General features: G+C 42.7%; 2 protein-coding genes across 2 annotated transcripts; one reads left to right on the top strand and one right to left on the bottom strand.

Annotated features, from left to right (window-relative positions):
* Positions 1 to 1071: 1071 nt before the first annotated feature.
* LOC308328758 (eukaryotic translation initiation factor 6-like) lies at positions 1072 to 1803 on the bottom strand (the record flags this gene model as incomplete). The annotated part of the gene is made up of 1 exon (XM_080782868.1): positions 1072 to 1803. The coding sequence occupies one exon, from the start codon at positions 1801 to 1803 to the stop codon at positions 1072 to 1074; it is 732 nt and encodes a 243-aa protein (XP_080638994.1).
* Positions 1804 to 3561: 1758 nt separating this feature from the next.
* Positions 3562 to 12692, top strand: ppifa (peptidylprolyl isomerase Fa). Its single transcript, XM_080782579.1, has 6 exons — positions 3562 to 3725; positions 3942 to 3972; positions 4475 to 4563; positions 6694 to 6790; positions 10563 to 10638; positions 11640 to 12692. Exons 1-6 carry the CDS (start codon positions 3582 to 3584, stop codon positions 11773 to 11775), a joined length of 573 nt encoding a protein of 190 aa, XP_080638705.1. The 5' UTR covers positions 3562 to 3581; the 3' UTR covers positions 11776 to 12692.
* The last annotated feature ends 11481 nt before the right edge of the window (positions 12693 to 24173 follow it).

The following is a 24173-nucleotide window of genomic DNA, read 5'->3' as shown; positions in this document are numbered from 1 at the left end:
TTTAAAATGAGTTTGACTGTTTCAATATGTATTTCTTGGACAGGGTTTTTTTTTATGTAGCCTATCCTGAATCTGCTGGAGCTAATAGTGTGGTGTCAGGTTTTTAGGGGGACACTCAGACTGTAGCAAGAACAAATACTGTTGTAGGCCTACAGACAGTTTCCCCCCCTTTTTTGCTTTGCATAAAGGATGGCATAATCCACTAGCATTTAACACAAATGTTAATTTATAGAGACAAGGCACACCCGATGACAGACCAGTCCTCAAATCTGTTAATACACTATTTATATTTCATCATGTGAACGGTCACATGATTTTGCTCACCAAATATAAAGTTCAGTCACTCCCACATTCCATCCAGTCGCCTCATTCCCTTCACCTGGTTTCCCCGCCCATTATCCCCACCCATACACCTCAGCTCAGTCAGTCCCGTCATTGTCAATTATACAATTTCTGCAACAATTCTATAGTCCATTGTTTTAGACCAGAGGTTTCGATTCAATTATTTCGCATGACAGTGACATGACATCACTGACGATCGAATCCTTGGTATCTTTATTAAATTCGTGTTTATGATCCGGTCGGGAGCGGATGGTAACTTTCGTCATGTTGTAGTCACCTGGCAGGAAAACACAAGGCGGAATCAGTATTATGAATACTGTACTGTCTTATTCCGCCTTGTGGTATCCTGCCTGATGACTACAAATCTGACTACAACATGACATGAATTACCATCCACTACAGACCAGTTCACACGGCGATTTTGGAACACAGACCAGGCTTTCCACCTTGTCACACAAGGATACTCCCAAGGGGTTCCAGATGGTTCCCAGCTAAATTAGAACGACTGACAGATACAATACAAAAAAGGGCATATCAGGTGGAGCTGCGTAGGTGTGAGGCCCACGTAGCTTCCCAAACCTCTAGTAATGACAAAATCAGCGTAACCACTTTAACCCTATACATTTTTGATGCCCAGCTTTGTGTGTTTGTGTGTACCAGGGAATGTGATGTATGATGATAAAAGCACCCCTCACACAGTTTTCATTTTTAGGGTTCACTGGCTTTTATCTATGTCAGGCTGTCGATGAGCAAGTCGTCCCTCTTGGCGGTGGCCCAGTCTTCATCGGCGAGTTTGAAGACGCTCTCGACGACCGACAGCTCTGCACTGGTGGTACCCAGGCCGCAGAACGCACACCAGTCGTTCACCACCATGCCCGCCGCGATCACCCCGCTACCTCGGTTAACCGTCCCGGCCACGAGGGGGACCTGGAGCAGCGACGACAGCTCGTCCCGGTCCTCGACGGACGCCTCGGGGTGGACCAGCCCGCCGCGGTTGGACAAGGCGCAGTAGGACCCCACCAGCACCTTGTTGGCCACCGTCTGACGAAACACCTCCACCTTCAGGGCGTCGGCCACAGCGTCCTCCGTCTCCCTGTCCAGGTCGGGGTGGACCAGCGCCACGCGGTCGTTGCAGACCATGACGTTTCCCAAGGCGGAGAGTCTCTCCTCCACTCTCTGGATCCTGACCGTGTCCGGCAGGCACTCCCTCATGTGCTGGAGTTCCAGGTCTGTGGTGCTGCTCGGGACCAGAAGACCGTGGCGGTTTCCGACGCACATCCGCCCAACGATCCGGCAGCCTCCTATGGAGGCACGTACCACCGGTATGGTTTCCGACAGCTCTCCCTCGAAGACGCTGTAGAAGCTCTCGGAGCCTCCGTCGGCCACCAGGCAGTACGCGCTGGTCAGCTTGGCGAAGCATCCGATCTCGTTGTTGTTCCCAAACGACGCTCTCACAGCCATGATGATTGACGAGTTTGAATGGGCCTCTTCAGCGATTTTGCAGTCCAATCCAGATTTTATTATGTTGTGTAGATAATAAACATTAGCCTGAGTTTTCCTTTTTCTTTGTCTGTTTTTTAATAAATTTGGACTCTGGGTTATGAGAAATAGTCTTGTGTAATGTTGGATTTGCAGGCTTAGTTTAGGAAAGTTTAGGATTGTAGTGGTATTCTATCAAGATCAAGCGATTATAATTCCCTTCGTGATTCTGAGAAATTCAGAACTTTGAAGTTGTTCTAGAGTAGAGTGAGGGTCAGGAGAGTCTTTTTTCAGTGTGTCGAAGAAGGTCGAGGTGACTGAATCTGCGCCTGCCTTTATACGGGTTTGCTCGTGTCATCGTACTTCAGGTCATGATGAGTCACCCATAACCAAATATGGAATCCAGGGGCCGACCATCCTTGCATATAGTCTCTGTAGGCTTGGACTCATTCTGACCTCTTGAGTACCCACAGCGATCTAATGCTGTTTCCCAATCTTGCATAGGCCTGTCACCTTGCATAGCTGTTCACCACAGGGGTGGCAGTGGTTCAGAGGTAGAGTGGCTGGATGGTAACCGCAAGGTTGCCAGTTCAAACCCGGACTCCCCAGAGTTAGTTAGACACTGAACCCCTAATTGCTCCCGATGTGTTGGTTGGTGCCTTGCATGGTTTCCTCCGCCATCAGTATGTGAATGTGTGTGTGAATGGGTGAATGTAATGCACAATCTATGTAAAGTGCCTTGGATAAAAGCGCTATATAAATGCACCATTTACCACCACTAATGATCAAGTAAAGGTTCCTGTATTTGGGACCAAAGACCACCTAATTTGAGCCCACAGCATTTGATGGAGAACTGGTTCACTTTGAAGATGAGATGTGTCACAGTGTCAGCATTCCAGACGAGTGGTCCACGGGTCCACTAGGGCTGCTAAAAAGGACCCAGAGTAGATGTCAAGTTGATTCACTTCTGAAGAGGGAATCTTGAAAAACAAGGAAGTGGCACATGCTGATAGCCAAAGTGCCAATCAGCGTGTGCAGCCACTTTCTTGTTTGTTTCGTGGACCAGCACCCCTACAAGGGCTTTCTTTGGTGTGCGTAAGCATCCTCGTGCAAGGTGATTCACTTCTACCAGACCAAAATATAACTAGCCTGCTGTTTTCAACCAATATTATGCAATATGTAGGCCTATTGTATTGTATTGTTTGTATTATGTATTAGGCCTATACAGTATGAATTGATTACAATGAACAACAGTGGAGTAGAAGTACAAATTCCTCAAAATTACTTAAGTAAATGTAGGACAAGTTTTCCACACTGCGTACTGGTTTGAGAATGCCAATAATCAATAAAATAATAATAATAATAATAATAATAATAATAATAATAAAACTTTATTTGTATAGCACCTTTCATGACATGAAATGCAGCTCAAAGTGCTTTACAGAAAAATGGAGGATAAAAGAAAAGCAAGGCAACAACATTAAAAACAAGCAGTAATGCAATACAGTGAGGACATGAATAACAAAATAAAATAAAAGATCAATTAAAAGCAATGTTGTAGAAGTGGGTCTTGAGCTGAGCTTTAAAAATGTCTACAGAGGCTGCCTGACGAAGGTACAGTGGGAGCTTGTTCCATGCTGCAGTCTTTTTAATTCCACATAGTGTCGCTGTTTGACCACCACATACAGCTCTTTCTGTGTGTCGAATGTAAACACGCCGCCAGTGCGCAGAGCTGACAGAAATAATGCCACCCCACCACCATGTTGCAAATGAAAAATCGTATGAGATACAGCTCACTGGCGATCGCTGCCGCGAGGTTGTTTTCTAGAACCCCTGCCAAGAACCCGGTGGTGTATTTGGACATCGAAGCTGACAACGAACCTCTTGGGAGGATAATCATTGAGGTACCCTCTCACGTTTCGTAGGCTAACATTTAGCTAAGTTCAGTGGAAGACCGTGGTTGTGTCACGTCGAATGTGGTGACCTATTGAATTGTGTGCACGCAAGGGTCGCTGTTTTTTTTAACAGTAATCTGTTCCGTGTGCATCAGTGGCACAAGTCAAAACTCAAACGCCTACATTTTGAACTTTAATCATTTGGTTTACTGTCTTTCATTACAGTTGTATGCAGACGCTGTACCTAAAACTGCAGGTAGGCTATGCTTTACTATTTAGAATTAGAATAGGCCTATAGCAGCCGCTGTTTTAAAAGGATGCAAGAAGTGGCACCAAATAAGGAAGAGTGAGCAGTGAGCACCTCGATGTTAATTTGGCATTTATTTCCAAAATGTGAAAAAAAGAAAATGTAATATAAAGTAGGCCTATTATATGATTTGAACATATACAGTACCTTCAACTTCTTGTTGACTGGATCTTGTCTTACAGCAATTTGTATTAATGTTAGAAATATTGGGCCTTATCATGATTTTCAAATCTTCACTCTAATATCATATATACGGCATATAGTTATTTAATGTACAAATATGTTGGACATATGTATATTATTTATATATTTTGGAACGCCAATTTAATATCGGGGTGCCTACTCTTCCAGTTACCCTTTTTATTCTATTTATTTAAAAACATTAAAACATTCAGTTGTACACATGAGCCGCACTCTTAAACATTGTCATTGGACTGTTTGTTTTGAACAGAGAACTTCCGGGCCTTGTGCACTGGGGAACATGGCTTTGGGTTCAAGAGCTCTGTGTTCCACAGAATTATTCCTGAGTTCATGTGTCAGGTAAGGTGAATATGACTCTGTCCTGTTCTACTCTCAATATATTCTGAACCTGTGGGGCGTGAAGATATTGCAAGTGGGCCCCCGGCCCAAATAACTGGCAAAACACTTTGATTGGTAAATGGTGCATTTATATAGTGCTTTTTATACAAGGCGCAATGGCAGAGGAAACCATGCAAGGCACAACCTGCTCATCAGGAGTTCACAGTCGACAATATATATTTACTTGCGCAAGCAGAGCGCGCAAGTAATCGTTTCGCTTGGTCTCTTCGAAGTGAAGCCAAGTTTTCTTCAACGGTAAATCTGTGCCTGGTTTGCTGGGACTAGTTACAACATTACGTCATCCTTGAGAGAGTACATGGTGTGTATATGACGTAATGTTACAAGTTACAAGTTACAAGTTACAACATTACGTCATATACACACCATGTACTCTCTCAAGGATGACGTAATGTTGTAACTAGTCCCAGCAAACCAGGCACAGATTTACCGTTGAAGAAAACTTGTCTTCACTTTTTGGAACCAAGTAACCACAGTATACTGCTAATCAAATTACAACTACATACTCTGTATGTAGTTGTAACTAGAACAACTACATACAGTCTGTGCCTGGTTTGCTGGGATTAGTTACAAGTTACAAGTTACAACATTACGTCATATACACACCATGTACTCTGGTCCCAGTTCACAACGATGACGTAATGTTGTAACTGGTCCCAGCAAACCAGGCACAAACCTACGGTTGAAAAAAACTTGGCTTCACTTTTTGGAACCAAGTAACCACAGTATACTGCTAATCAAATTACAACTACATACTCTGTATGTAGTTGTAATGTGATTTGTAATTTGTAAATCTGTGCCTGGTCTGCTGGGACCAGACTACACAGATGACCATATCTCTTACGTCATCACTGAGAGCTAGTCATACATATACACACCATGTACTCTGGTCCCAGTTCTCAACGATGACGTAATGTTGTAACTGGTCCCAGCAAACCAGGCACAGACTTACGGTTGAAAAAAACTTGGCTTCACTTTTTGGAACCAAGTAACCACGGTATACTGCTAATCAAATTACAACTACATACTCTGTATGTAGTTGTAATGTGATTTGTAATTTGTAAATCTGTGCCTGGTCTGCTGGGACCAGACTACACAGATGACCATATCTCTTACGTCATCACTGAGAGCTAGTCATACATATACACACCGTGTACTCTGGTCCCAGCTCTCAAAGATGACGTAATGTGGTATCTGGTGGGACCAGATTATACAGATGACCATTTCTCTTACGTCATCACTGAGAGCTAGTCATACATATACACACCATGTACTCTGGTCCCAGCTCTCAACGATGACGTAATGTGGTAACTGGTCCCAGCAAACCAGGCACAGACTTACCGTTGAAAGCCCACGGTAATACACACCATGTACTCTGGTCCCAGCTCTCAACGATGACGTAATGTGGTATCTGTATACTGTATAATATATTTTAATTCAGTTTATATACCTTTTTTTTTCATCACATATCAATGATTCATTTTTCTGTAAAAAAGTAGTTAGGTAGCAAATAGTTACACGTAATGATTACATTTCAAACGTTCCTTCACAGAGATACTGAGATGTGATACTTTCCAGCGGTCGAAAGTACTTGCGCGCTCTGCTTGCGCACTAGTAGGCCATTTATGGCCTACTAGTGTGCAACAAGCAAGTATGCACTCGGCAGAGTGCAGTTCTAGTTCTATATAGTTCTTTGTGAAATTGATATATAGGAACTTTTTATTTTTGTATTCTTTTGCGGGTCCACCAGGCTCGGGAATCGAACCGGCGTGGTACACAGTTGAGCCACGTTACTGGCCTAGAGTAAGAAAGAAATAGCCAGCACTCCGAAGTCCTTCTGGTACTTTTTATTCATAGTACAGCATGGACAAAAACAGCAAATCAACACGGTTGCTTTTCAACGAAAATATAGCCTGATATGTTAGTATTTAACATCATTCAAATCAACATACTATGAAAATGCACACGGCCTGGCCCCTGGTCCAGAAAAGGTTGAGAACCACTGATATACACCGTGTGCGACTGTGCGTGTGTGTGGTCATTTCGTCTCTTGATGAGATATTTCTTTTGCAGGGAGGGGATTTCACCGATCACAACGGGACGGGAGGAAAATCCATTTATGGAACGACGTTTAGAGATGAGAACTTCAAACTCCAACACACGTGTCCGGGTAAATAATTATGCAAATCGATGGTTGTACACTGTTAACTCATCCTTGGCTAAGGACTTCTTTAGGCTCATACATAGTCTGTATTTTCGGTGGTGAGGTGCCCACCGAACTACAACATGACGTCACGAGCCGCGGTGAAGAGCAAACCACCGCCCCAGCCCTTCTCTCTGTTTTTACTCACCGCTCACCGTTATTTCAGCTCTGGTGGTCGGTCAGCTCACCACAGGAGCAGTGGTCACCTCACCACCGAAAATCCAGACTATGAATGAGCCTTAAAATGCCTTTTTAATGAGATCCCGCACCGCCAACGACACCTTTAACGTGTTAATTAGCGCTCTATTTAATGATAAAATTATAAAGTTGGCTTACCGTTAATCAAAGCTCCCCTCGAGGGGCAGCTCCATGTTCGATTGCTTCCCCTTCAGGCACAATGCATTGAAAAAAGAGCAAGGTGGTGGATGAGGCCTTTCTAGGAGTATTCCAATTCAAATCGTGCTGGATAAATAAAGCAACTGTGAAACATGTGCATAGGAGGGGCTAGAGCCCCTAAAAAAAGGAAATCACACATGGTGACCTATCAGGTGTTTCGTGTAGTGAGTGGCCGGGCTTCAAGGACATGAAACTAAACAGTAGTAAAGCGTTTCTTCCACCTCCATTATATCATCTCTATTCTCTGAGCACATCTAAACTCCCACCTGATGTCAAGCGGGAGTCCTGAGTGCTCCAGGCCGCACTTGATAACCGCCAGCTTGCATAGCGTCTTCAGACTAGGACTCAAATCTAAGACGTACAGGTCATTGAATGCCACAGTGTCGCAATCGTCTGATTCACCTCCAAAGAGGACAGCGCGATCTCCCACCACGCAACAGCCCATCCCGTATCTCCCAGACGGCTGCCGTTTCCCCTTGGGCTCGACCCTCTTCCAGGAGAAGCTCTCTGGATTGAATTTCCACAGGTCGTTGAAGATCACATGCTCCCAGGTGCGCCCGCCAAATATGTACAGCTCTCCGTTGTAGGCGAAGGCGGAATGGTCCGTGCGTCCTTCCGGATGAGTCTGTGCAGGAGGCGTGGTCAGCCAGCAGGCCGTCTCTGTGTCAAACACTCTGACTTTGCCATAGCAGCCTTCTTGTCTGCTGTAGTTCTCCTCGTTCCGGCAGCCGCCGAACACAAACATCTTCGTCCCGATGACGGTGGCGGAGTGGAATTCCGTTTCGGGCGGCACAGTGCCTCCAGCGTTAATCAAAGTCCAGACCATCGTGACGGTGTCCAACTTGTATACGTCAGTGTACGCAATGAAATCTCCGTATGCCATATTCCACTCGCTCCATCTTCCATAGATGTACATGACGTCCCCCACGGCGCAGGCCGAATGACCCTTCATCGCCCGCGGAACAGCCCCAGACACCGTAGGTGTGCGCCACCTGTGGGTTTCGATGTTAAACGAATAAAGCCCATCGGAGTACCTCCACGTGTTCATGTACCCGCCCCAGATGTAGACGATATCCCCCACGAGCACGGCCGTGTGGTAGCAGCGCCTGGACGGAACCTCGCCGCCGGGGGCACTCTCTCGCGCGGCCGCCACCGGCGGGGGAAGTTTCCTCCAGCTCAGGGAAACCGTGTTGAAGACGTGAACATCCATCTGACCCTGGGTCAGTTCTCCTCCGGAGAGCGTCTTCTCTCCGGAGGAGAACTCCCATCCTCCGAAGGAGAACACCCGGTCTGCCGACGCCACAGACGCGTGGAAGGACCTGTGTGGACCTCCCCCTGCCAGACGCTCCGCCCAGTGGGGCATTTCAACGTGCCGCCGGCACCGGCGCGGATCAAAACGGATTGGTTGAGTCTTGCTCTGGAGAGCACGGTGATGATAACGATGAGTGTCTGGATTCTTCCCTGACCATTCAAATCATGCTTTTCTCAAATCAGCACATGAAGGGCATTTTCCCTCTTCCTGTTGACCATGGATTACTTTTAAGAATGCAGTGTTATTTGGCACACCTCCCCTTATATCATATATTGTGATGTCACAATAGCCTATGTTAAAATTTACTTAAGGGAGGGAAAATTGCCGGCGGGCAGGCGGGTGTATCTTTGATGTGACGCTTATGTCACCATGACTCAGCCATAACCATATAAGGAGTTACCAGTGCGGCTACGACCAAATATGGAGTGTGTTGGTTGGCACAGTCAAATCGGCCAGCTCCATATATGGGCATAAAAGGGACAAGGACTGACAGATATGGACATATCAGTCGGATTGGTAGGTGTGAGGGCCAACAGCTGGACATCGCCCCTCAAAAAGGGCAGGCGTTACCTGTTTGGGGTGGGCAGTTACCTAGCCACGATGACGTAACTCCAAAGGTGGAGAAAAGAACAAAAAAATAGCACCAGTGATAATTAAAAATTTGCCCCTATTTGAACTACATAATACATTGTACCATCAAACAGCTCTTAGAGTCACTCTTTTAGCCTGTAAAGTTGAACGCTATAAACTAAGCTGACAGCATAGATAGAACATCACACAACCCTGTACTGTTTCCTATACCCGTATATAAAAATGTCAACTTCCTTGTCAGTTTAGCTTTTTGTATTAGGAAGTACTGTAGTGTAGGCTATGTTTCGCGATATGCGTTGATTTTGAATAATATATAATAATTTACTTTTGCAGTCCGACCTAGACCACCTATTGCAGCTGTTTTTGACCAATATATTGTCAGAACATTTAAAGTTTCCAAATCAATTTGAAAAACTTCAACAAAAAGCAAGGAAGAATTTCATGCTTCAAATGAAATATTCTCTTTACATTTATTTACTGCAACTCATGTTGAGTCTCAGACACACACAAACACACCATATAGCTCACACACAGTACACATCATTATGGTAGCCTCTGCATCGATAAGATCGGCAAGGAATATGATATGATTTGTGCCGTATCAGTTAATTCAGCACAGCCCTCCTCAACCTTCATTGTTTTAACTTTGATTTGATGTAGACAGCATGGCAGCATGCCATGCTGTCATAGGATGCTTTACCACTAGGTGGCACTACAGGACCTAACCTTACCTCATGCAACGCCAGACGCTTTGCTATATCAATGTTGTAATCCTAAAGTGAATGACCTACTTTCCTAGTGAGTCAACAACATCCACATCCACTTCATCAAAATAACATTTTTTTTCTTTTTTAAGTAAAGTTTTTCCGCATGTTGATCTTATATAGACACAAGGTTTAAATAGTGAGTGCTGTCTGTGTTGCATAATCGCAGAATGTGTCAGATTTCAAAAAAGGGAAACCAGCCTTACTCAATACAGATGCTGTGTTCGTTGCCCCGTGACCATGCCTCTACCTCAGGCCCAAACCTACTGGAGCCAGACAGATGCATTGTTCTGGCCATCGCCCAATTACTTTTTACGGATGACATGCAGTAGGTATCGGCAATTATGAGCCAATTCTCGACTATTTTGGGCATGTCATTACAGATGAAAAAAAAAAAAAAATCCATTTGCAAGCTTGTAGATAGATCGCACTTTGTGACAAACATATCATTCAAAACATGGGATATAGGACTCTCCAGAATCGGGATCAGACACAGCAATCTGGCTCATCGCATATCGGTCAGGCTCTAAATCTTACTTCTCAGTGGTTTGGGTGGTATTTATGGAACCCCAGACGTTCCTGATTGATATAAGGCATATCTCTTTGTCATATTTATATATCGCACCAGATGTACGGTGGTTTTATTTGACTTTTTTTTACGTTCCGCTTCTTTTAGGAATCTTATCAATGGCAAACTCGGGGCCTCACACCAACGGCTCCCAGTTCTTCATTTGCACGACTCAAACTGAATGGTAAGCTGCCCAGATGTAAAGAGTGGTGGAAAGTAACTAAGCATTTAACTGTTTACTTGTACTGTATACAATTTTGAATACTTGAGTATTTCCAATAACTTTACTTCTACTCCACTACATCTTGGATCCAAATATTGCACTTTTACTGCACTACTATTTATTTCAACACTTTAGTTACTACTTTAGTTACTCTGTAGATTTGGATTATTTTTACAAAACATACATTAACCACTTCAGCCCTATATACATTTCGGCTGCAAGCTTGTACATCTGGTATTTGTGAACACTTTTGAAAAAATCTTTAAAGTGTATGTTGAATAATCTTGATTTTGAGGGTCCTTGGCACCGATTTAAAGGCATTTGTAGAATGGTCCTCACGTCTTAATGGGTTAAGAATGATATAGTAGGTAAGCAGGAGATATCTTAAAAAAAGGATGGCCAAATCGTTACGTGGCGGATAAAAGCATGAAATTTGATACAGATGTCCTTGGATCATCCTAAAACATCCCAGAAGGGCTTCCCAAAAAGAACATCTTAAACAGGATGTGAATTTATATGGACAAAATTCTAAATGGCCACCTAAATTGTTGACAGTTGACTCAAAAAGACACCAAAACAAATCTCCAAAAAGCATAACATTTGGCACACATGTCCCTTGGGTCAACCTAAGACATCCTAGAAGGGGTGCCCAAAAAAAATCTGAAACAGGACGTGACTAAATTGAAAACGACCGCCTATAGTGTTGACAGACGATGCAAAAGACACTTAAAGAATCTCATAAAAGCATGTAATGTGGTACAAATATCCTCTTAATGCATCCTACAAGGGATGTTTTAGGATGACCCAAGGGACATCTGTATAAAATTACATGCTTTTATCCACTACGTAACGATTTAGACGATAATACCCCCTACTATAGCTGTGCACTGATTACCTACATGTATCTTCCTCTCTCTGTGTGTGTGTGTGTGTGTGTGTGTGTGTGTGTCTGTCTCTCTCAGGCTGAATGGTAAGCATGTGGTCTTTGGTCAGGTGAAGGACGGCATGGACGTGGTCTCAAAGATGGAGTCCTTTGGTCTTCACGACGGCGGCGTCCTCAAGAGGATCGTCATAGTGGATTGCGGGGAGATCAAATAGACGTGTCATCTGTCGCACAACATCATCGGTCACATTGACTCCTTGTGGGACTTTAAGGGAGGGAGGGAGGACTTCTCTGATTCTTTGTCCGTCATAGAAACCAGATCCAGGTCGATATCTACATATACACATAAAGAAGCAATGGCTGAAAGCAAGTCAAATCTACACTATACAGTAATGAACTATGCAGCCGATATGTCCCGATGTTTAACATTTTAAAGAACCTGTGAAGGAAATTAAAAAAGAAGCGATGGATGCTATTATGAACTACAATCTGACGTACAGTCTGATTGCAGTTGTCACAGTTCTCTAAATAACTTCAGTGACTTTTAACAGCCCATGTTTTGTGTGCATACACACACAGGATTGCAAATGTAATTGCCAAGACACTCGCTGTATGAAAAGCTGCTTTTAATAATGCAGGCGACGTGGATTTATATTGCTGTTATTGTAATAAATTGATATTTTCAGATGTGAACCAGCCCGCTGCCTGAACAGTATTATACAGTTCCCTTGTGTGTGCCTGCAGCATCCCTGCTCCTTTTAAAAGCTTCCTGGGAACAATACAGCTTTTTTTTTTAAAGAATCCAGACCTCCTGCAACACTTCCTGTCCACCATCAGAACAGGATGTGACATCGTGCCCTGAGCTTCCATTTATAAAAGAACAAGGCCCCAGAGCGGCGTGCCAACGTTGGAGCCGCCAAACTCTACTGGCCAAAGCTGGAACTGCAGGCGGGTGGGTTTTTGCCCGTGCATGTGGCACGAGAAAACCCCGTGCAGCTGGCGTTTAACACGGAGTGCTCGTTAGCACTTCCGCATTTTGACCACCAAATGTTGGTGGTCATTTGGAGTTGGTCATTTGGAGTTGGACATTTGGTGCCGATGCACAATTTTAAAATAAAATGTTTGTTCATGATCAATGTTTTTGTTTGTTTGTTGGAACGTACAGTGGACTGGAGATGAAATGTCGTGGCTGCTGCCTCCTGGAGCATGTGAGTTCGTCTAGCTGTTAAAAGGCCTTCAACTAATCAACTTGGTATGTGTCCATTTTCTTACCGTACCTCAGTGCCGTTTTCGCCCCGCTTCATCATGTTTAAAGGAGCACTTCACTGAATTTCAACCTTATCTTCGTATAGTTCACCCTTTGTCAGCCTTCTGATTGGTCCCTTACAGAATATTTTCAGATGGAGTCCCGTAGCTAAATGTATATCAATGTCTGTCTGTCTGAGAACCACTGAGTTCCATGAAGTTGGGTTTAAAAGGGGCGAAGTGGTCCTTTTTTTAAGGCAGGCAGGCAGGCCCCAACCAAGCGTGTCTCGGAGCCAGAGACTGGGTGGTGCCGCTTATCAAGCTAATACTTTATGAAAGTAAATAATGAAGCAATGTGAAAACGCGGCCCTTGCTCCTAAATGGAACCACATGGCCCAGCTGACCTTCCACCGTTTGTTTGAATTCTCCGGTTACACCGTTGCCACGGATACCTCGCCGTTTTCTCACTCTTGTTTGAGTTAGCGAGATGTCGTAACAAACTTGATATAATTCTCGGCTCCCCCACCCCCCCCCCGCCCGCCCGCGGCCCGCCCTCCTCCGGGTGAGCTCTGGCCAGTTGTTTGGAAATGCGTGTGTCCAGTTGTAGTGTGCATGGAAACCTGGCGACACGCAGGCTGGTGTTGTGGCCAACGTTTTAATACACATGCAAAACAATAACATCTGCAATCGCTGCAGTCTGCCGCCTCATGCTGAGAGAGAGAGAGAGAGAGAGAGAGAGAGAGACACAGAGAGAGAGAGAGTGCACAAGTGTTGGGCAACAAGTTCCTCTAGACGTGCAATACATTACTCTTTACAGTGGGGCGGCAGTGGCCCAATACCTTACTCTTTACAGTGGGGTGGCAGTGGCTCAGTACCTTACTCTTTACAGTGGGGTGGTAGTGGCTCAGTACCTTACTCTTTACAGTGGGGCGGCAGTGGATCAGTACCTTACTCTTTACAGTGGGGTGGCAGTGGCTCAGTACCTTACTCTTTACAGTGGGGCGGCAGTGGCTCAGTACCTTACTCTTTACAGTGGGGTGGCAGTGGATCAGTACCTTACTCTTTACAGTGGGGTGGCAGTGGCTCAGTACCTTACTCTTTACAGTGGGGCGGCAGTGGATCAGTACCTTACTCTTTACAGTGGGGTGGCAGTGGCTCAGTACCTTACTCTTTACAGTGGGGCGGCAGTGGCTCAGTACCTTACTCTTTACAGTGGGGTGGCAGTGGATCAGTACCTTACTCTTTACAGTGGGGCGGCAGTGGCTCAGTACCTTACTCTTTACAGTGGGGCGGCAGTGGCTCAGTACCTTACTCTTTACAGTGGGGTGGCAGTGGCTCAGTACCTTACTCTTTACAGTGGGGCGGCAGTGGCTCAGTACCTTACTCTTTACAGTGGGGTGGCAGTGGATCAGTACCTTACTCTTTACAGTGGGGCGGCAGTGGCTCAGTACCTTACTCTTTACAGTGGGGCGGCAGTGGCTCAGTACCTTACTCTTTACAGTGGGGTGGCAGTGGCTCAGTACCTTACTCTTTACAGTGGGGTGACAGTGGCTCACGGGTAGAGTTGCCGGCAGAACGGCTGGATGGGAAACCGTGAGGTTCCCGATTCGATCCCGGGCTCCCCCAGAGTTAGTGTCGAAGTGTCCTTGAGTAAGACTCTGAACCCCTAATTGCTCCCAGTGTCCAGGTTGGTGCCTTGCATCCTCTGCCATTGGTGTGTGAATGGGTGAATGTAATGTGAAATTTATGTAAAGCGCTTTGGATAAAAGCACTATATAAATGCATCATTTACAGTAATTACATTATGGAATACTTGGTATCACAAGTAATCAGTGGTGGAAAGTAACTAACTTAACCTAGCAAAGTAACATTTTGAGGTATTGTTTTTACTTTACTGGAGTATTTCCAATTTTCTGTATTTTTACTTCTACTCCACTACATCTCAGAGACAAATATTGTACTTTTACTCCACTACAATTATTTAAAAACTTTAGTTACTTTGTAGATTCTGATCATTTCTACATTGCAGTATTGATGCCTTAAAAAACATTTTTAGTACTTTTCCCACCACTGAAAGTAATTAGATACGTTACTCGTTATGCTACTATATTGCTTTCTCAACTTACAGAAGTGATGTACTGTACCTGTCTGGCCTGCTTCATTTAGATCTAAATATATTTTATTGGAACAGTAAATAATTTATCTCACAGGGGGAGTCCACAATCAGGCAAACTTCAGACCCGTCTGAAGTGTGCGGTGGAACTATACTTTTATTTTATTTTATTTTATATTGTGTGTGTGTGTGTGTGTGATCGGACTATACAGCCACCAGAGGACTCACAAATAGGAGAAGATGGTCATCATCGGACACGATGGACAACCACAAGCACAAGCAAGCAAGTGTGTGTGTGTGTGTGTGTGTGTGTGTAAAAAACATTGGTGTTACACTAAAAACTTGGCTTCCCATCATGCACCTGCATGTGCAGTGTGAAGCAGCGCCACTTTGTCACCTGTTGGTACCCAAAACAGACAGACATTACGGACACATGTTGGAGACGGTGTGCCACCACTCAAAAAGATCACCAAAAAACTACAGTACTACAGTACTTGTTTTTGTTTATGTTTTCCTTTTTGTCTTGTTTGGTTTTGTTATGTTGGTTATGTTTGTTTTGTTTTGTTTTGTCTTGTTTTTCGTTGTATGTTCATACCAAGGGCTGGCATTAAAAGCTGAGGCTTCTGCCAACACTCCCTTTTGGTCAACAAAAAAACGGAATACATTGTACATTTTGATTTAAATGACCAATAAACTTGAACTACTTGTAACTGGGGGAAAGTATAGGCTAATATATTTTACGTTGCTCCCCATTGTGCCTAGCATTGGACTGCCTTCACTCGCTGTGTCTGAACATGCAAGCTCGTATATATTCTTCGGCGAAGAGATTTGGTTGTGCTTCGAGAGGTCAAAAAGCAGTAGTCTGGAACTCCTATACTTTTCAGGATTCGAATTCAAAAACGGCAAAAATATCGAGCTTGTGGATCTGCTACTTTTGCTACTTTTGTCTGGCGCTGTAGTTTGTAGTATGAAGTATAGATGGCATTCATTTATGAACAATCAGACCTGTCTGAAGAGAGTGGTGCAACAGCACCCCCTGGTTTTCGTGCTCACAGACCCAGGGACAGACCCAGAGACCATGGGACCCAGGGACACACATAGCTGTCTATAGGAGTGGTTGTACCACTCAACAAAATAAGAGCACAAAAACTGTTTTCTGGCAACGATATAGGCTATAGGGTTTTGAAATCAAGTGAGGTTCATGTGAATGTATCTGCCTTTTCATCAGGAGAACGGACAGAGAGGGACTTGATTTCTATGAAGCCCCCCCCCCACCCAACCCCTAAAAAAAAGTTCTCCATTACACAATTGGCATGTTTAAACCATTAAAGTCCTCATCACCATAATCCATATGCCCAGTCTTATGTAATCCATCCATACAGCACATGTACTCGCCAGACACAGAGTACCGTGTCTATATGGAAATGTACACGTTCAGCGCACGCGCACATGCACACGCGGACACACATGGACGCGGACACACATGGACGCATGCACAGACACACGCACGCGCGCACACACACACACACACACACACACACACACACACACACATGCACACACACGCACAGATCTGGGAAGTATCCAAGCAAAAAAAAAGAAAACAGCTTTGCAGTTGGCTGAAATCAGCCCCCTGGAGGGAACGCCTTCCTCTACCGGTAACTGTTAACCAGCAGTGGAAGAAATACTGTTTTTATTTTGGGTTTTTTTGTAGAAATACCACAATAAGGAAATACTCTGTTACAAGTATACGTAAAGTGCATTTATTGCAGCTTGACAGCGTGCTGTGGGTTCGAATCCAGATCTCGACGACCGTTGCTGCGTCTCACTCCCCGTCTCTCTCTCTCTCTCTGCCCATTTCTTGTATATCTCCATTGTCACTATCAACAAAGGCAGAAACGCCACAACACGACGCGATGCATCGCCATGTGAACACCTTGTAGCAGTATGACTCTGAGCAGCATGCGCTTGATCTGATTACCTAACGTCTAACCCATTTAGTTCACTCTGAAAGAATATATATTCAAAGATTTGTGCCACATTTTCACGATTTTTCAAAAATAGCAGACCTACAAGCTCTATGAGCTTGTACGTAGATCTGCTATTATTCAATAGCTAAATTACAGTATAACGTAAGGCTTAGTTAAAATACCAAAAGGGGTTCCCGCGCAAAATGGGTAAAGCAGATCCAAGTCATCGCCAAACCATAATAAATATATTGCTCATTTTATATATTCAATAAATATATATTCCATCCATTCTTGAGATGTTCTGAGTTGACTGAAATATTTTTGAATAGCAAAAGTATAAAATGGGGCTTAATTGGTTAATGTACAGTATGTTTTGTAATAACAATCTAAATCTGCAAAATTACTAGTAACTAAAGCTGTCAAATAAGTGGGAGTAAAAAGCACTTTGCCTCTGAAATGCAGTGGATACAAGTATAAAGTATTGAAAAATCACACCTGTGTGAAGTGAGGGGCGCTCTTATCATCGTACATCATCATCATGCATCATCTCATACTGGCCAATCAGAATGCCTGTTGCCACAAATTTACGTCATATTTGACCTAAATTCTCCTTTCATTGTCGATGGCAAATATGTGTGCATGGGGACAAGATGACGCAAATTTTCCCTTCATTTTCAAAGGCATTTAATGTTTGTGTTGTGGACATTTTGTGGAGACAAAAACTGTATATAGCGCCCCTCAAAATCCCTTATCAAAATCGTACATCATCATCATCATCTCATTCTGGCCAATCACAATTTTCATCTTCACCTTCGTCATAAATGTTTGTGTTTACACAAACACTCCAAATTGTCCATTCATTGTCAATGGTATTTCATGTTTGTGTTAGGACAAAATTTGGGTTACACACACACACACACACACACCAAAAGCTGGACATAGGAGGAGCTAGCGCAGCTGTACAGTACAGTCCTGGAGTAAATGTACTCCAGTAACTGCTAATGTAGCCGAGTAGAGAAGGCAAGTAAATGAAAACCACAGAATAAAACAAAAGCGGTTTTAATTCAATATGACTTTTCTTTTTATTCATCAAACTCACCAACGGCACTGAAGCACTAAAAATGTTTTCCAAACTAACAAATAAGGCACATTTTGGAATGCCATTTCATGGACGTGAATAAACAGGCCTGGAGGGACTTTTCTAAACATCATGATCATTCTTCCCCGAAATCCTTTTCATCCCAACCTCAGGTCCGCATTTCTGTCCAATTCAGATATTACATTGTTGCAATAACAATACGCTCAAAAATTATACAGACATCAAAGAATATAAACATGACTTTCTAATTGACCACATACGCGCGAGTGTTAACACATTACATTCAGTAACTAGGTATTATTTTGTATGGGTTTACACACTATCGGTAGATGAAATATTTCATGACTATAGCAACGATCAGTTAGAAGTCATTGACGATGTTAAAAAACAACAAACAAAAACAAAAACCAATACGTAGCCTAACTATGCCACTGTGCAGAATTTAAATAAGTGTACATTGCACAATATATTTCATTCAAAACCAAACTCATGCACATGCAAACTCTAAAATAGTCCTTTGTCACACATACTTTATGCACAGAAATACACACTTCCTAAACTAGGAATAACACCATAGTCTTTTTTTAATATATATACTGTATATTTATAATAGTTTCTTGTCATTGCTGCTTTAAGCAAACTACAACTCACAGTTTAACGTGCTTATTATAATACAGTGGTGAGTATCGGTCACTATAATAAAGAGAGAAGGATTCTGCATGTTAACACCATAGTTTTTTGCTTATTCACCAATATTTCAATGGCACAAAGAATTTGATAGACAAAACATGTACGTTTCTCTTCATAACATTGTAATAGTTGCATACAAAATGAATAAATGCTACTGTATGGACGCAAGATGGCAGATCACAGGCATAATTGGTTACACAAATTAGCGCTTGGATATTGTGGCTTATTCAACACGATAACACCATAAAAAAACACAATGGCTTATAATTGAGAAAGGGTATTAATTATGTACCAGCTTTTTAATAATATTCTATGTAGACAATAATATTTCCTTCTTAGTGTAACTTTGTTGCATATTCTATACAAAAAGTGTGGTAAAAAATCTTTCCATAAATATTTCTGTAGGATAAGCCCTCAGATCATTGTAAAACGTAGAAAAGGAAAAAAAAACTCCCAGCTTGTTTATTTCTCAGCAATAGGCCCTTCTTCACATAAAAAAGCTTCAACATTGCATAACACTTCAAAAGAGCTACTATCCTTGAAAATCATGGCCATCGAATATATACATAAAACAGTCACTATAGTAAATATCTTTGTCAGGGAAATAACTCTTTGAGTTGTTGCAAATTGCTCTTAAAATTTCAACATCTATTAAGTTTTCCAAAATACACATATTGCTCATAGAAAATAACAAATTCAAACTGAAAAGGTACTAGAAAAGTCAAGTATACAGTCTGTAATTCAAGGCAACATACATCCGATAACAATTGTAGAGATTATTTTCCAATTATAACATTTATCTGTCACTCCCATAATCCATTGGCTCCTGATCTGCCAGTTCAATGGCCTTTTTTATGAATGTCTTGCAACATTCAAGACAAGGAGATTTTATAGAGCTATTTTCTCATTCATGTTCTGCCAGAACTCTCGATAAAGTATTGTAACATAGCTGTGTTCACAAGGCGTTACTGGTATTTACTATTTTCACAACCAACACATTACAACGTAGAAAATAGATAGCATACATACTATTACGTTTCAGATGAAAAACAAAGTAGACTTAACCACATGAACCCTACACTGTGCCCAGAACAAGTTCAGGTGAACATTCTGTGAAAATAGCCGATCTATTGTGAGCTTGTACAGTAGATCGGCAATGTTCAGGGGGGAAGGGGGACCAACTGCGGTCAATTAAGTAAACGGGGTTTAAATGGATAATATAATTGAGACTAGATTAGTGTCATCATCACACAAAGAAACAGAAAGAAGCCATTAAGCTCAATTTATACTCCCGTCACTTGCCGCCAAGAAATGACTCTCTTGACGGGAAGCGACCCCTACGTCGTACGTTGGAGTATAAAGTAGGATTTTACAGTACTGAAAATGGATTGTTCCCAACAATGTAACGGGTCAAACGAGAGTCCTTCACTCAACTTGCTCAAACCCACTCACTGACATGCAAGAACGTGCATCACTGGTTTTGCAACCGACCGGGACTTTCACTCTAATTCAAACATCAAGTGCTTTTATAAGTACATTGGTGACATCCACTGCAGTGGATAGTTACCATGGTATCTTCTATCTTCCACATGTACTGTGAGGGGCATATACTGTGAAGACATTTTCCTGAGGGCAGCTGCAGGCAGCGTCTTAATTCTGGGCGCACTAACAGTCCGACAGGCATTAGTCCGACACCCTTATTTTCAAGTTCAACTAGGGCTAGAGTTTTTGGAAGCGTTTCTAGTTGAGAACCTTGCATTTTCAGCTGGGAAGAACCAAGTCTTTGTGTGTGTGTGTGTGTGTGTGTGTGTGTGTGTGTGTGTGTGTGTGTGTGTGTGTGTGTGTGTGTGTGTGTGTGTGTGCGTGCGCGTGTGTGTGTCATGCGTGTGTTTCTTTTAGGTAATCAGTGTTGTGGTTTTCATAAAATCCAACGTATACAAGATACAAGGCGTGCAACACGCTGTAGTGTGTGCCAATGCAGTCTGTCTAAGAAATTACATGTTTTGGTTTTATATATATATATTCCTTACGACAACAGACCACAGTGGGATATGGTTATTGCCAGCTGGAAATGTTAGTTTAGTTCATGTCTCCAACTCGGTAAAGGCTGTTGAGAACTTGAGGTAAATGCCACAATGACGGGTCAGATTCTCAATGTTAAGAGTGGGAATGGTACATGTTCTTTATGATCTGTCTTTACATCTTGAACCATAGAAGCATAAAACTTGGCCAAACTTTGCTATACATCGCCGTTAGCACATGCTCATGTTTCACTCCATCTCGAAAGCCCTAACCCATGTCTGAATTATTTATAATGTCAAATGTTCACATATATACAAAACATTTCTTGGTATTTTAAAGTGATTTACATTTTTGTGTGTGTGTGCGTGCGTGCGGTGTTTTGTAAGGTACATGCGTTGTATCATATAACGTGGACCAGATTGTATCAGTCTAGATAGAAATACATGCATCCTCAAAAAAAGAAAATCATTCACAAAGTAAGAATTTCCATAAAAGTAAGAACCTTTATAATTATAACCTTCATAATATAGACTACACGTCCAGATTTGCCATATAGTACTTTACGAGCTAAAAGTAAATATAGGCTACTACAATGTTTCTAAACAGAGGATACCTCCCCTCCATTGTAGACATTGGTTTATATTAGTAAGGGGGGGGGGGGGGGGGGGGGGGGGGGGGGGGGGGGGCATGAAAAACAACCACAGGGGGTAAACTTAACCCATCATCACTTTCAGTTATGTCCTCGGATAATCCAAATCTCATCCCATCACAACCCATTCCCATTCAACCTCCATTTGAACCGTCCGTGATAGATTCATTGAAAACTCCCAACGTTTTTTTTTCTGGTGACTTATATTGTGCTCAACACATCACCACGCACTTCACTTGGCAGGGAAACGGAAGGCAGATCTCTGTAAACACAAAATCTACAAAAACCCCAAAATGAGGTAATTCATTGTGACCAATAGAGTGCCACGTTTCAACGACGTCCTAAAAGCAGGAAGTCAGTTCGTCATGGGTTCCCCGGACAGAGGCAGGGGCGATCTTAAAATTGATTATTTTAGTTCTTAATTACATTTTCAGAAGTAGCCAATCTACTGCAAGCTCCCGATGTGTTGTGATGCAACGCATTGTGAGCTTGTATTATGGCTATTTTCGCGTATAGTACACATCATACTTAGTTATACTACAAAGTATACAGAACTTAAGTGATTAATTTCCAGAAAACGTGTGATTTCATGTTTTAGAACAAAGCGTACGCAGAGCCTTGCTTCAGAGCTTATTTTCGTCATTTATCCCAAGCACAATGCAAAAACAAATATGCTCAGGTCATGTCAGGTTTATGTGAACACCCCAGACAGTTTTTACATTGCTCGATTCAGTATTTAGATATTTGATATTTTAGCTGGCCTGCCCCCTTCCTATACAAACCCATTGTCAACTTCAACCTCCATTTGAACCGTCCGTGATAGATTCATTGAAAACTCCCAACGTTTTTTTTTCTGGTGACTTATATTGTGCTTCTTATACGTGAGGGCTGTGTATTTTCAATTACTGTTTTGATTTTTTTTAATAATTACTTTGGAAAAGAACCTCCTTCAGGAGGTTCTTTTATAAAGGAAAACAGTAATGGAAAACAGTAAATGAAAAATGAATCTAACATGCTTAAAATGGAGGTTACAATGGGTTTGTATAGGAAGGGGGGCGGAGCAACTTAAAACCTGTCTGGGGTGTTCACATGAGGCCTGAGTAGACGATGAAATGAGTGAAACATCCCTTTAATTTAATCTCTGTCGCTCAACGGTGTCACCCGCCGCCGAGGAGCGAGCTTTAACCACATGAACCCTATAGCGGCCCCCGTTCCACGGTGCCAACACTTACTCTAAAAACAGCGCGAGCTTGTAGATCTGCTGTTCTCGGAAAGAGATGTTCCGTATATTATGGAAATACCAGTGAACCTATAGTACAGATCCCTGCCGGATCCGGGTCAACTAGGGTGCTTTCTAAGCTGTATGTTGAGATCATGGTCGTCCTACGGAGTATATTTATAAATCAGTCTTATAGACTCTTCCAATGCATCACCTTCTTCTGGACGTTCCTTATAGAGTTCCACTATAAATCAGGGCGTTACCCTTTCAGCTTCACTGTAACCTCCCAACGTCTAATATAAGGCATCAATAGGCGCTTGTACTGTACTTAAATGTGTGCTTTTAAAAGTCAAATGAAAGACATCATCTCCGGGTGACGCGTTTTGCGTCTAATTAAGGTTTTTACAGGTGTGAACATTCAACGGTCTGCAACCAGTTTGTGTTTGGTAATGTTACATTTTTGAAAAATAACCCCAAACGAAACTAAAAACTAAGCTCACCGATTGCTTTGCATATCAAAGTTGGACTATGAATGTACAAAATGGCTAGAGCATGCTCTAACCACTGGCATGGGAACTACTGTTATTGCACTGATGCCTTTTGGAGAAAACAAGTACAACGTTTTGTGAAATGATAGCAACCCAACTTACGTGTCATAATTGTACATAAACAAGGCTATGTATGGCAACATAAATAGGAAAGGTAAATAAACCACTAGCTGTTATCTATGCACAAGAACTATGCTTAAACCTACAGTAGTTTCTATATGGACACGTGGAACGCAGTAACACAATATTGTGGTATAGTACATGACGGAACAAAAAAAAGAGAAAACATTTCTATAAATGTCCCAGTTAAAATTCAAATTGCACACGTAGACAGCAAGAAAAATAAATAGGCCAAAATGTAAAGCCAGGGATGAACACTATTATCACATTTATCCCTCAGTTAATTCACAGTTAATACGACGTGCTGCTGACGGACCCAACGAACCCGACGACAACGTCGAAGGCCTCGCACACATCAGCGATTCCCAACCTGCGGGCCGGAGCCCACTGGTGGGCCGTGAGGATATTGCAAGTTGGCCCCCAAATAATTGGCAAAAAACACTACGATTTTATGATAATATAACAGTAATATATCTATATTTTTTAAAAGTAGGAACTTAAAAAGTATACTATGTTAGTTCCATTGTGCCGAGTCGGACCACAATCGATCGATTGATCGTTAAAATAAACATGCTGTGCCCTGAAAAGGGCTGCCGTGTTAAGTGGTCAGATGGGTGGTCCGCGGAACGCTTAAAAAAAAAAACATTTTCGAGACGTACGTGCGTGGGACCCTGACCCAGAAGAGGCTGCATGGGAACCACTGATGTGCATTATAAAATACCATCATTAACGAGGCCCTGGCGTAACGCTCAACACATCACCACGCACTTCACTTGGCAGGGAAACGGAAGGCAGATCTCTGTAAACACAAAATCTACAAAAACCCCAAAATGAGGTAATTCATTGTGACCAATAGAGTGCCACGTTTCAACGACGTCCTAAAAGCAGGAAGTCAGTTCGTCATGGGTTCCCCGGACAGAGGCAGGGGCGATCTTAAA

This window comes from Protomyctophum bolini (assembly GCF_963924005.1).
Source record: "Protomyctophum bolini genome assembly, chromosome: 14".
Classification (NCBI taxonomy): domain Eukaryota; kingdom Metazoa; phylum Chordata; class Actinopteri; order Myctophiformes; family Myctophidae; genus Protomyctophum; species Protomyctophum bolini.
Note: the sequence above shows the minus strand (reverse complement) of the source record. Positions and strands in the feature narration are given on the sequence as shown.